General features: G+C 37.9%; 1 protein-coding gene across 17 annotated transcripts in view; it reads right to left on the bottom strand.

The window, feature by feature from the left end:
• TBCK (TBC1 domain containing kinase) overlaps positions 1–12,692 on the bottom strand; it is a 158,008-nt gene that overhangs the window by 63,478 nt on the left and 81,838 nt on the right. For 16 of the 17 annotated variants that reach the window (XM_082316533.1, XM_082316531.1, XM_082316526.1 and 13 more), the window contains one exon: positions 12,433–12,608. In XM_082316533.1, the coding sequence (XP_082172659.1) occupies positions 12,433–12,608 (176 nt within the window). Of the gene's footprint in view, positions 1–6,267; positions 6,373–12,432; positions 12,609–12,692 lie in introns of all 17 variants that reach the window. The other variant, XM_082316524.1, reaches the window with a different exon arrangement.

The following is a 12,692-nucleotide window of genomic DNA, read 5'->3' as shown; positions in this document are numbered from 1 at the left end:
GGAAGGGAGAGGGCCCACTTTAAACCAAATCCTTTGAGCAAGGTTAGCTGCTCTCAGAAAAAGTTTATGGCACTGACAGTCTCTTAGTAAGCATTTACAAATATCCAACAAATTGTGAACAGGCAGTAGTATCCAACTGAAATTTTTAATCCAGCTAAATTAAGTTGCAGGTAGCCACATCTCAGGACAGCTGCTTACAATATCTTGGTGACTTTGTCACCTGCAAGTTTTTGTTTGTTTTAAACAACGAAGGGAGCATAAGGATTATCCCACAAACCAAAATTTGGGGGGTACAAACAGGACAATTGAAAAAAAACCCAAAAACCAAAAAACCAACATAGCCAGGATAACCACTGGGAAAACCTTAAGTCCAAATAGCATATCACATATATGACACTTCTTTTTTTCCCTTCAATTATCCTTCTTCTGTAATCTATTTACTCTTTTCCAAGGCAGACATGGTACATAATCTCAACCCCTCCCTATTCCTTCTTAAAAAAAGGCAAAAGCTCTACTTTAAGCACAGTGCCAGAGTGTAGTTAAAAGTCCAGTTACACACTTGTGTAACGCTCCAACGGTTTAGTCAATATACTCATGGTTTTAGAGGTAGTGTAAGAAATTGTATACTGACTACAGCACTGAAATTGAGAACTGTCTTCATATACAGAGATGAACTGCCTGTCATTACTTAGAAAAGGTAAAAATTATCAGAAAGATACACACACATTTTCACACACGCACATACACACAAGTCTACACGTGCTAAGATACTAAGCTTACTACTTAAGTTGCTTCACCTGTTTTCTTCCAAAGAAAAGAGACTTATTTTAGCATATCCTATCTTCAAGCATGAATCTCGCTTTAGACTAGTCAGCTATAAGAAGTTGTTCATCAGGGAAAACTGCTTAATCAGCAGGCTGGTAATAGGAAAAAAGAGTACTTAAGCTGAAGTCTGAGGTCTACTTGCCTCCCGGAAGTTTCTCTGACAACACCCTAAATTCTTTACTTTCAAAGTACTTATTCTTCTCACCCCATTAATTTTCAAATAGGCCTGGGAATTGCTAAACCATATGCATTTACTGCTCTTAATAAGAAGAAATAGGCATTAAGAATTTAATTTTTTTTTAATATTAGGAATTAAAGCTGCTTAAGCATTCTCAAATTAGAAGTCAAGCTTCAGAAAGATTAAAACACTCCAGAATATGAGGCTGGCACAATCATAGCTCCTATCTATTTTTCCATTAGCCTGTAATCTCTTACAGGCATTTCATCCTGGCTATTAAATGAAGATATACTTTTTTTTTCTTTTTTCTTTTCTTTTTTTTTTTGAGAAAATAAGCAAGTATCTTTAGTTCTGCTGAACCTGAACTTAACAGTCCCATCTGATAAACACAGGACCTATAAAGCAACTCTTTATCCATGGAAAGGATAGCTTTATCTGAGTAGAAGCAGGGTTTCCCCCCTTTTGTCTTCGAAGTCAGCAAAATTTATTGCAGCAAATTTAATACAGAAGGAACTTCACTCTGAAAGTCAGTATAATTAAAATCTGGGGTTCAGGTAAAATAATCTGTTCAAAGTATCAAAGTCCTTCATAAAAAAAACACGCTTCATGGAAGGAAGATGTTGTTCCATATTTTCAGAACATAACGTTTTGTTTGTGAAATCAATGCATGCATGTATATCTAGGAATAAGATGACAAAAACATTTCAAAACCAGCTTAGAAGATAATGGTTTTAAAAGGTTCCTGAAGAATTGATTAAACAGAGAAAGAGACAAAAGCAGATTCACACAGCAACCACAAACAGATGCAACTCCGAATCAAGGGTCACACTAGTTTGTAGCAAAGACATTGCTGTTTAGGTTTATTCTTTACTTTAAATAACCACAACGGAAGAAAGCTGATGTATTTTTTACAGTGAATTCGACCTGAATATAATACTTAATGTCACGGTGCCATCATATAAGCTTTGGGATAAATATATTTATATAGAGTAGCACTATTTTATACCAATTAAAATATAGCAGTCAGGTGAAAACAACTAATAGAAAAGAAGAGGGAGAACAAGCAAGAAGAACATGACCCTTCAAGACAGAGTTGTAGGCAAAGCCACTGCTATTGTGTTTTTATCAAAAAAGCCGTTTTCACAACAGGCAGAGTCAGTTTTCAGGAAGTATCTGAAAACAAGACCAAATAAGAACACTGGATTTTAGCTGCATCGTCTAAAAGGATTTTATGACTGAAACCAATCATTACCAGTGTGTTTGCACTTAGTAGTTCCCATGCAAATGTTTTTGTTTATACCCTTCATAATTAAGTAGATGAAGGCAGTACTTAATCCCCTAGGTACATTGTCCTTTGCACATTTATTTTTGGTGGGGTGTTTTTGTTTGTTTGTTCTTAAACAAATAGAATGACTCCTGTTGCTCCCTTGAATTCTGCTGGCCTGGTAAGTGAAAAGTACTTAGCTCCTGTACCAACTGAGAAAGAATGATGCTTAAATCCACTGTTACTGACAGAAAGAGGCCTATAAAGGCAGGGAAGTATTCAAATGATCATAAATAAATAAAAAGGAATACATGTCTTGACACGCTCCTGAATCCCTCTCCCCCTCTCCCCCCCTGCCATTTTTTATGACCATTATTAGCAAAGGGTCATATAGAAAGGCTTCAGTGTTTTTTGATGTTCCATCAGGACTACTATAAAGGAGGAGCAGACAAACTTTCAGATTTTAGGAACTGTTTTCTAAAATTTTTCAAACACTTGAGAGCCACTGTGCTCTACCCAGCCTCTCTAGCAAACCCCTTCTTGCACTTCAGATTCAGTCCTCCCTTGCCATCATATTCTGCTTCTCATAATTCCACGTCAAGACATTGGTGCCTACCTTCTCAATGCTCCCTATCTCCCTCTACTTCCTGTTTCTTAAGTTTGCTCCATTTCATTTTGCAAGCACCTTTTGCAAGCTGTACTCTTCCAGCCCCTCCACCACCCTGAGCCCCCACAAAGCTCTCTGCTCCGAACCCACACCTTATGGAGTGCGCAAACAGCAACTTTTAGCCAGTTGTCATTCATAAACATCCTCTAAATGTCTTCATACGCCATTGCAGGCAGTCTAAAAAAAAAATGTAAGTGAGCTCTGATTGCCGAAGTAGCTCATTATTAAGGAAACCTCTCTCTCTTTCTCCCTGGAATAACATAATTGAGTGAATAAGCTGAGTCAGCAGAGCAGAAAGACAAATTATTCCCTGCGTGCAGCTAGGCAGACATGCTGCAAAGTCTCATTAGTTATTGCCTCTAATATGATAAAACAGGTAAACACTTCTCACCACTGCATGGAACCATTTTAAAATACAAAGCTGAGCCATAATGCAGTCCTGCCTGAAAATACCCACAAGATGCTTTAATGTGAAATAAAACTTGAAGTAAAAGCAGCAGCAAGAATGATCTTGCAAGCCTTCCTCCCTTTCCATCGGTGCCTCTTTTTTCCTCTTGATAGATGGTCTCTCCTTGGCAAGAAATTGTATTACTTTGCTTTGAGGAAAAAAAATTATGGAATCTTAAAGAATACGAACTGTGAGATATTCCCTTGCCCTCTTTAAAAACAAAACCAACAGGAATTTAATATCGCATCTCAATGCAAACTGGAACTGGAAGAAGAATTTCCTTTCCCTCACAATGTGATTATGTATGTCACTTGGTGTCAGAGACCTTGGATTTTTACAATCCATCTTTTTTCAGGATTCAACTGTAGTTGCTATTTATCCATGATTCCTCTTTTCTGAACTGGCATTAATAATGGCAGCAAAGTTCTGGGACATTTTCCATTACTTACCACTGTGAAGCCTGCCAAAGAGCAAAACATACTGTTAAGGCTCTACCTTAATTGGTAACTATGAAGAGGAGTGCTGAATTTGAGTAATTGTCAAAAAGTTTGAAAATATGGTTAGTCAGACAGTTACCCTGTAAGCTGTATGTGCTTTTCACATCTGTCTCCTTGGATTTCTGTACTGTTCTGCTCATTTTAGAAACCTGGGCCCAAGCTTTGGTGAGATATACCTAAGTCATTATTTTAGCATCAACAAAAACATTTATGCCCATCAACCTAAATTGCATTCATTCACATTTGCAGGATGGGCTCCATGACTAACTTTTGCTGCAGGTCCAACTTTGCAATCAGCATGCACTCTTTCTTCTAGTTATGCTGTCACACATATTTGAAAAAATCAGATTTTCCACTGGTAACAATGGCAGATGAGAAAATATATATATGTAGTTCTAACAATTTTACTAGTAGATTAAGATGATGTTGACATGATCCTGTAGGTCGCCAGCCAATTTTTACTAGGCTATCAACTGCAAGAATGCAGCAACAGCATGAGGCAAGTGAGCTGCATTCAGGGAAGTTTTCCATCCTCTCACTGCCCTTCCTAATAAAATTAGATCGTAATGACACTGCATTCTGACTCAATTGAGAAAACGCACAGCACTTAGCCTAGCCTGACGTGCATTAAGAAAGGGATGCGATGGAATCCTGAAATCAAGGTTAGCCTAAGGCGGGCTCCTATAGAGACCTATATAGAGAAAAAGAATAGGGTAGGACAGAGGACAGGGGAGTAGAAGAAAAAACCACCTTAGGCCTTTGATAAAAATAAGTATCTCCGACATAATACACCCCCTCCCTATGTCATGAAAATTCATTTTTATTACATTTTCTCAATAGCACTGTTACACAGCACTGTGCTCTAAGACATAACTTTCACAGCAGCAATATATGGCATACACAGGAGTTAGTGCATGCTGGAATTAAAGTTTCTGTGAGTGGCAGGAGGTAGCTATGTCTGTGCATCTGAGCATATTTGTGTGTGAGATAAACTACTAAGATCCTTGAGTTTACTCCTCCTCCAAAACCTGACTTCAAACATTTCTCCCAAACTCCACTGCCTTCTAACGCTACAAGCACACACATAAACTGTAATACCAAGTGGATTATTTCTCTCTGCAGTATCTAATTGTGCTTATCAGAAGCTGAATAAAGCATTAAGCTTTTTAGATCTGTGCTGGTCCTAAAACACATTTTTAGCACACTCAGTGGGTTATTCTGAGTGTTACTTCTCTCCTCCTTAAGTAAATTCACATACACACTGGACTGCTTTTTCATTTTCCTTTTTTTAGATGCAGGCCACTGGGGTTTTTTTGATAAAATATGGATTATCTAACAAAGTATGAAATAAACCTCCCACCCAGGAAACCATACCAAATATTTATATTGATTGCCAAAAAGACTTATTTCCACTATAGTCCTCCCTCTCAAAGAGGGCCAGAGTCAGTGCTAAAGCATGGGAAAAACAAAGAAAGTAACAACTGTGTCTTTAGCCAGCCAGCCAGCTTGCAATTCAGGACCACTATGGCCTGAAATTGTGCTCTCCTTAGGAGCTCACAAGCTGATGTCCTTATGTATTTCTCAGTGGAAAATTCTGAAGCATCCCTCACAAAATGTTAACTTTACATCATATTGTCAGCAACCCAATAAATAATTACCAGTGAAATTACTAAAACACTGAGATGTGTAACTATTTCCTAACATTCTCTGTGCATTGGATGTGCACACACACACAAAAAAAAAAAAAAAAAAAAGTGTTTGAAAATTAGCTTACTGTTACTACTCTTCAGTGAGATCAAGCAAATTCCCCCTTGCTAAAACTTAGGTATAACATAAGGCTTAGTTCCAGCTGTACTTGTGGAGAGAAACATTTGCACACCAAGTTTTCAAGAATGAAACTGTACCAACTCACATATCACAGAGATCACCCACCAATAATCAGTGAGGAAAAACAGCATCAATCAATGCAGATGGAAAAAGCACAGGTAAAAACCACAGTGCCACTTTGCAGAGCTCAGATTCAGATTGCCAGCTACAGCTGAGTATTGAGTACGGCTGGGCAGAGGGAAGACTGGCCAGAGAGACTTCAGAAATTCTGGTTTTCTTCCATTTTTCATTTCAATATTCCAATAACTTACTTTGGCAAGGACTGACCTCAGACTACATTACCAGTGCTACTATATGCATTTCAGACAACATCTTCTCACAGGATTCACTCCACAGGAGCTAAGACTGGGCATAGAAGGGAAAAACAGAGCTGGCTCAAATCCAAACTATTTAACAGCTGTAGCAAACTTGAATGAACTTGAATGTTGTGTTCACTACTTTATTATGGGCTCAATCCTTTCTTTATCTTGTAAACAGCTCATTTGTCAATAACTTCCACACCTTAAAGGATGGTGATGATAGCTGCCATATTCCTTATTCTGCCATACAGTGGTTACTGCTTATGATTTTTTAAGTCAATTTCTTTTCCCCAGTAATATGGCAAAACTGGAAAAAAAAAAAAGGGGGGGGGGGAGAAAAATGAAACTCCTAATATTTAATTGATCAAAGGCTATCAAACCCAGAATCTGATTTTAAAACAATTTACAAATCAGAAAAAAAAAAAAAAAAAAAAAAGTAACATTCCCACAAGATGCAGAGAGAGAGAACTGGCTAGATTTTTTTTTTTTTTTTTAATTAATTTTACAGGTATAATTACCCCCACAGCTCCCCAGCACACTTGTTAATCAGTCATGGAATCCCAATTGTGGGAGGTCAAAAAGGTCAAATACACCCAGCTTTCAACTTCAAAGTGAGTATAATTGCAACGGCTTGTGAGGAAGGACTAGATGGACAATCAGGGAATCCAGAACCTGAGCCTAAGGCTGCAGCAGAGAGTGCTCTAGCTGCTCCGACTGCCCCATTTACAAGAGACAAACATGTCCCAGGGAAACTCGGAAACCAAGTCTGTACAAAATATGTTTACAATCCTTAAATATGATCTAAGTGACTGTCTAACAAACTATCGAACTCTCATATAAATAATATTTGGATTATTATAAACACACTCCTTTAAGTCTGCCTCAACTAAGAAAAAACACAGCACATTTGTTCCAATGAGTTTACATTCAATTAAAATAATTGCTATTTATATTACAACTTAAAAAACAATGACAACATTCATCAGAGACTCTTAAATTAACATTTAACATCAGTTATTTCCTAAGCGATATATTTCTTGTTTTATCCACTCTGGTAATTGATTTAATGCCTTATCTTCTATCAGAAAAAGTCCTAAAACATAAGAAAGTACACCCATATTTTTAAAACCAAGCAGAGTAAAAAAAGTGCTAGAAAAGGCTTTCTTCAGCTAATTTCATCTGCAGAACCAAAGCACTGGAAGCCGAGGTTTCCTCACACTCCCCACTTTTTGGTTGCTGGCTGCCTGGGTTATGAGCATCAAAAACAACTTTGAAAAGCTAACAAATACACAGATAAAGTTTTGAAGCTTTCACCAATTCCTAAAAGTATTTGCCAGAATGTGATGAGCTTATGACATGCCTAATTAAACAGCAAATTGTTTATTCACTCAATGGAGAGCGACATAAAAAGTGTATTTTAACCAACTCATCTCAAAAATCACAAACAAACGTAACTTCTCACTCAAGCTGTTGGCAGCTACAGTCAGAAAAACAGAAGCATCAAAGGCACGTGCAAAATAAATCAGAAACAGTAACTCAGATCTTGATCAGTTAATGCTTTGCACAACATGAACCAAAGGCAAATTTGAGGAACAGCTTTCTGTTGAGTTGTAGAACAATGCAAGAAAACAAACACGAGTTCCCTACAAAACAAACCTGAAATGGGTCAAGGCAGTCAGAAGACCCTTAAGGCAGTGTGTATATATATAACAGCCTTTATGAACAGCACAGACATTGCACCACTGCACTTGGACATTTCCTAGCTTGCACACTGGAGAGAAATGTTGGTATACACTACTCATCATGCTGCTTTTAGAACAACAGATGGACTTTACACACCTGTTATTCAAGGGCTTAATATAAACCTAGCCAATACATTTTATATGGACAAATATATCCTAGGTGCACACAGGAACTTAGAAGCAACTGAGCGCTGGCATATTTATTGCCAATAGGCCTGAATTCCCATCTGTAAGAAGTCTGTCACACAAGCTATCCTTGATTATCTGCAAAGAAATGTTACCATCAGGAAACTTTGCTCATACTATTTTTGATAGGGTTTGATATTTTTGACAAGAGGAAATGGCCTCAAGTTGTGCCAGGGGAGATTTAGATTAGATATTAGGAAAAATTTCTTCGCAGAGTGGTTAGGCACTGGAACAGGCTGCCCAGGGAAGTGGTGCAATCACAGCCCCTGGAAGTATTCAAAAAACGTGTGGATGTGGTGCTTAGGGACATGGTTTAGAGGTGGGCCAGGCAGTTAGGTTAATGGTTGGACTCAATGATCTCAGAGGTCTTTTCCAACTTTAATGATTCTATGAAATGTTTTTCACGTTTGTACTATTTCGTTAAGCCATTAAGTCACCTTCCTGCTTAGGTATTTCTCCTACTTCATCAAAAACAAAAAGCTGAACTGGACTGGTGGCATTTAAATCATTGCAAGGATCAATAATAATCTGGTAGACTTTTCTCCAGTTGAATGCTTTCATTCCCCAACATTCATCAGGAACTCCCACCATTGAAAACAGAGGATTGGTGGTAGAAGACCAAGATGAAGGCATAATTGTATCAGCCTCAGGATTTCTGGGAGCCCACCTGCCACATCCAAGCAGACATTCATAAAGAAACTGCATCATTCTCTTGCTTTTATTTAGAAGTATACAGGTAGCTGGAGAGAGTGTACATCTACCATGTCTATAATAAGGGAGATACAGGCATAGCAGAAAATTATTACATGACAAGTGTTACTTGTCTCTGTGACTCCTGGATATTCAAGAAAAATACTTTGGGAGTTTCCAGGGGATGAAGGTAAGTTTCAGGAAGAGTAAGAAGAAAAAAAAAAAAAAAAAAAAAAAAAAAAAAATCAGTGTACTGGTCAAGAAAGAATTACAGACACAAATTTGAGTAGACTGCTACTAAAATTCAGCAGTGAATTTAAAGGGTTTTTTCTGTTCTTATTTTTGATGTTTTATCTTTCTCAAAATAAACATGCAAACCCACTTAAGATGTACATTCATTCTCTCTGAAACTATTTCCTCCTTGAGATTTTATCTCAGTAGAACTATGCTTACTGGCTGAAAGAGTAAAAGATTAAGCAACACACAAGCCCAGGAGGGAAGAGAGCACCCAAGCCTATTTATGAAGTTGCAAATAGATGCCACTAAAATGAAAACTAAGCAATACTAGTGATAAAAAGAGTCAAAACAGTTTGGTTTTACTGGCTGCTGATTTAGGGAGAAAAGTGCTCACCCAGGGGCAAATACTTCTCATGTTATTATTAACCAAAGCACCGTAACATGCAGATACACACAAATATTTGAGTAGCCAATAAAAAGCACTTAAGAAACAAACTGAAGCAGCTTAGAAGGAAAACACAAATATAGGAGTAGGAGACAGCTGATGTTTAGAATTAAATACACTAAAGACTTAATGTTTCAAGAAGTCATAAATTACTTTCAGAAGCAAACCCACAGCTATGTTTACAAAGGAATTGTTTCCTGCCCTACCCACCCTCAAATACAGAGGTGACCCACAAATATAAAACTGGAGATACAAATGTAGTGCAAAGTGCTTGTCCAAATAATGACCAGCTAAACAGGTGGGGAAACAGCGAAGTAATGTTTTAAGAGCTAGACTGACCAGCAAGGACACCATGGTGTTTTAGAAAGTCCATTAAAGGCTACTGTGCGTACTAAAGATTGAACTCAGATTCCACTGCTTTCAAATAGGAAAAAAGTTTCCCCGTGGCAGCAAACACCACTAGAAGACATGTCTGAAGAAAGAGACCGATAGTTCTAGGATTAAGGTTAAAAAAAAGAAAAAAAAAAACCAAACACCTTTGGGTGTAAATAGTGTATTTCACCAATAATTTCAATTTTTTTTTTTTTTTTTTTAGCAATGTTGCTCAAACCCCTGAGAAGCATCATCTTATATAGGCAAATATCCAGAAGTGCTGAACTGGTCACAAGTAAGAGCTAGCTCATTAGGGGCTCACATTACACAGGATTTTCAGAGTCTGAACTATGCCTCCTGACAGAACCATAACATACTTGGCTTGTATATGTCTGTCTCTAAATCTGACGCACAAAAATACAGCACACAAGAGCAAACACATTTGTAGACTAAAACTTAACATATGAATCGGCTTCCTTGTCATTCAGGTGTCCATGAGATCAGTTTCCTCTTTGCTACAGAAAAAGCCTGAATATGTTCACATATTTCTGTATAAATCACATAGCGCTGCTCCATATGATGAGCTACAAAACCGTACAGCAGTACCCAAAAGATCCAATACACTTGAGCTTCAAAAGAAGTTAAACCATCAGTTACAGTGCAGTAAGTGAAATGCGCTTTGCTGTTAAGTAGAAAGAAGTAGAAATGAAAGAGAAAGCAATAGAAGTTATGGTATTTACTTTTCTTCTCTATAACATACCAAAAACATTAACTTAATTTCTTGGAAATTGTGGGATGGATGAGCCTAGTTACTGGCATTATAAACAAACACAACTTCTGGTATGAAAATAAAATTACTATCGTGGAAAAAATCACCCAAAAAAATTCTCAGGAAATCGAAGTATGTTGAAAGAAACTTTGCTTGACCCAAAATAATGGATTTTTATCTCTGCTACAAATATAAATCTTTGTTCTATTTACCAGTTCAGTAGACCATTGCTGCTTTCTCCCGTCTCCCTCCTTGCTATTTCTAAGTCCCTTCACTCTTGCTTGGACACAGAAAGGCACAAGCACATCCTTAGGATGGAGGAGACTTGTCTTTTTACTCTCTTGTCATCATAACATTAAGTAAAGCTAGCACATACACAAAAACATTTTCACTGTTGGCACTGTCAGGCATCAGACTAGGCTGCCAAGAGAGACTGCATGTCTTTCCTTGGAAGTTTTCATGACCTGACGGAACAAAGCCCTGGGCAACCCCATCTGAATTCAGTGTTGGGCCTGTTTTCTGCAGGAATTTGTACCAGATGACTTCCTAAGGTCCTATCTGAATTATTCTATGAATGTGCAGCCCCTAGCGCCTTCAGAAAGTCTCTCAACTTATCTCTAGAATAGCACAGCAGCAATTGCATTGGCTACAATTCCTGTATGACAACAACCAGTATTCTCCTGTCATTTCATTTTTCTTCCCAATTGCCTTTCTACATCCACCTATTATTTCTTAAATCCTGTAAGCTCTTTGGAGTTTCCCTTTGTTCTGCATTTGCATGTCTAGCACTTGGAGTCCTGGATTTGTGGCTAAGGCTTCCAGAAAATACAGCAATAGAAATAAAATCAAAACTAAAGTAAAAAACAAGATAATGACTGAATATCAGACTCAGGTTTAAGGACTACTTAAAAAGTAAGATACACTTGATTGACGAAACACTTCTTAGTTTCTTAGGAAACACAGAAAGACTAAAACCTAATGCAATTGACCAAATAGACGTGGCAGGTCTATATATCCTTCTCCTATCATTGTAATGTACTTGGGAATGAATTCTGACTGTAGGAGAATGTAGAAGGAAAACACACCAAAACAAAACTGCTGATTTTTAAGAGACTGACTAGATTTATGCTGCTGAGAGGAGGAAAGGAATAATTTCAAATCACCACTCTTCAGATGGTGTATTTGACAAGAGAAACAACCATCAGATTTTACTGGACAGAGAAGCGAAAAATATGTTTGCTGAACTGAGTACCTATTTAATGCAGATATACTCTTAGCCACTAGTTACTCTTTGCCAAGACAAACACAGGCATAACTCACATACTACCTCTCAAAATAACTTGAGCCATACCTTTAACCTGACATGCCAAGATGGAAAAAGCAGCGAGAGCTGCCTGCATCACTTTCCAGTTACCTATTTCTCACTGGCAAACTGTTATTTTTACTGTTTTTCTCCTAAGATAAAGCCTGTTTGTAGTTCTGCAGGTGAGTCGTGGACATTGGTCTGTTGTGGTAACAAACACCACAGAACCAAAGGAGCAGGAGTTGGGAGAGGCACAAATATGGCACAAGAAGAAATAATTTTATTGGCACATACATCAAAGAATCTGAAGTTCAAAGCAGTGAAGTTAAAAAAAAAAACAAACCAAAACCCAACAACCTTTCAGTTAATTCTCATTCACTGCATAGGATTGTTCATCAAAATTAATAATATGGGATAGGCTCTAACACTGTGCACTAGCTGACAAGCAAATAAGAACATCTGATGAATGTGTCAAACCCCTGTGCTTGGAAGTGACAACATAAATTCCAGTAACTGAGGTTTGGTGGGTATTTTCTTCCTGTCTAAATTTTAAAGAGACACCTGGGACAGGAGAAACATGCAATCTGAGTAATTCTCCCCCCTCCAATTCCCAGGTCACTTACTAGGTCACTTCGAGGTGCTTCCTGATAGTCTGCTGAAAAGCAGGACATTGAACTTCTTGCGCCGTTGCTCTCACTGGCTTGCCGTGGAGGCTGTGCATATTGCCTGTATGTAGCACTCTTCGGGGTCCAGCGAAACAGGTTGATTGACTCACGAACACAACGCTCAATATCAATCTCTGATCAGGGATTTCAAGAAAAAACAAGAAATGCAAGTGTGAAAAATCAGTAAAGTCAATTCACCCAGCTATGACCGCTAAATA

The sequence above is a fragment of the Platalea leucorodia genome, assembly GCF_965183815.1.
Source record: "Platalea leucorodia genome assembly, chromosome: 6".
Lineage (NCBI taxonomy): Eukaryota > Metazoa > Chordata > Aves > Pelecaniformes > Threskiornithidae > Platalea > Platalea leucorodia.
Note: the sequence above shows the minus strand (reverse complement) of the source record. Positions and strands in the feature narration are given on the sequence as shown.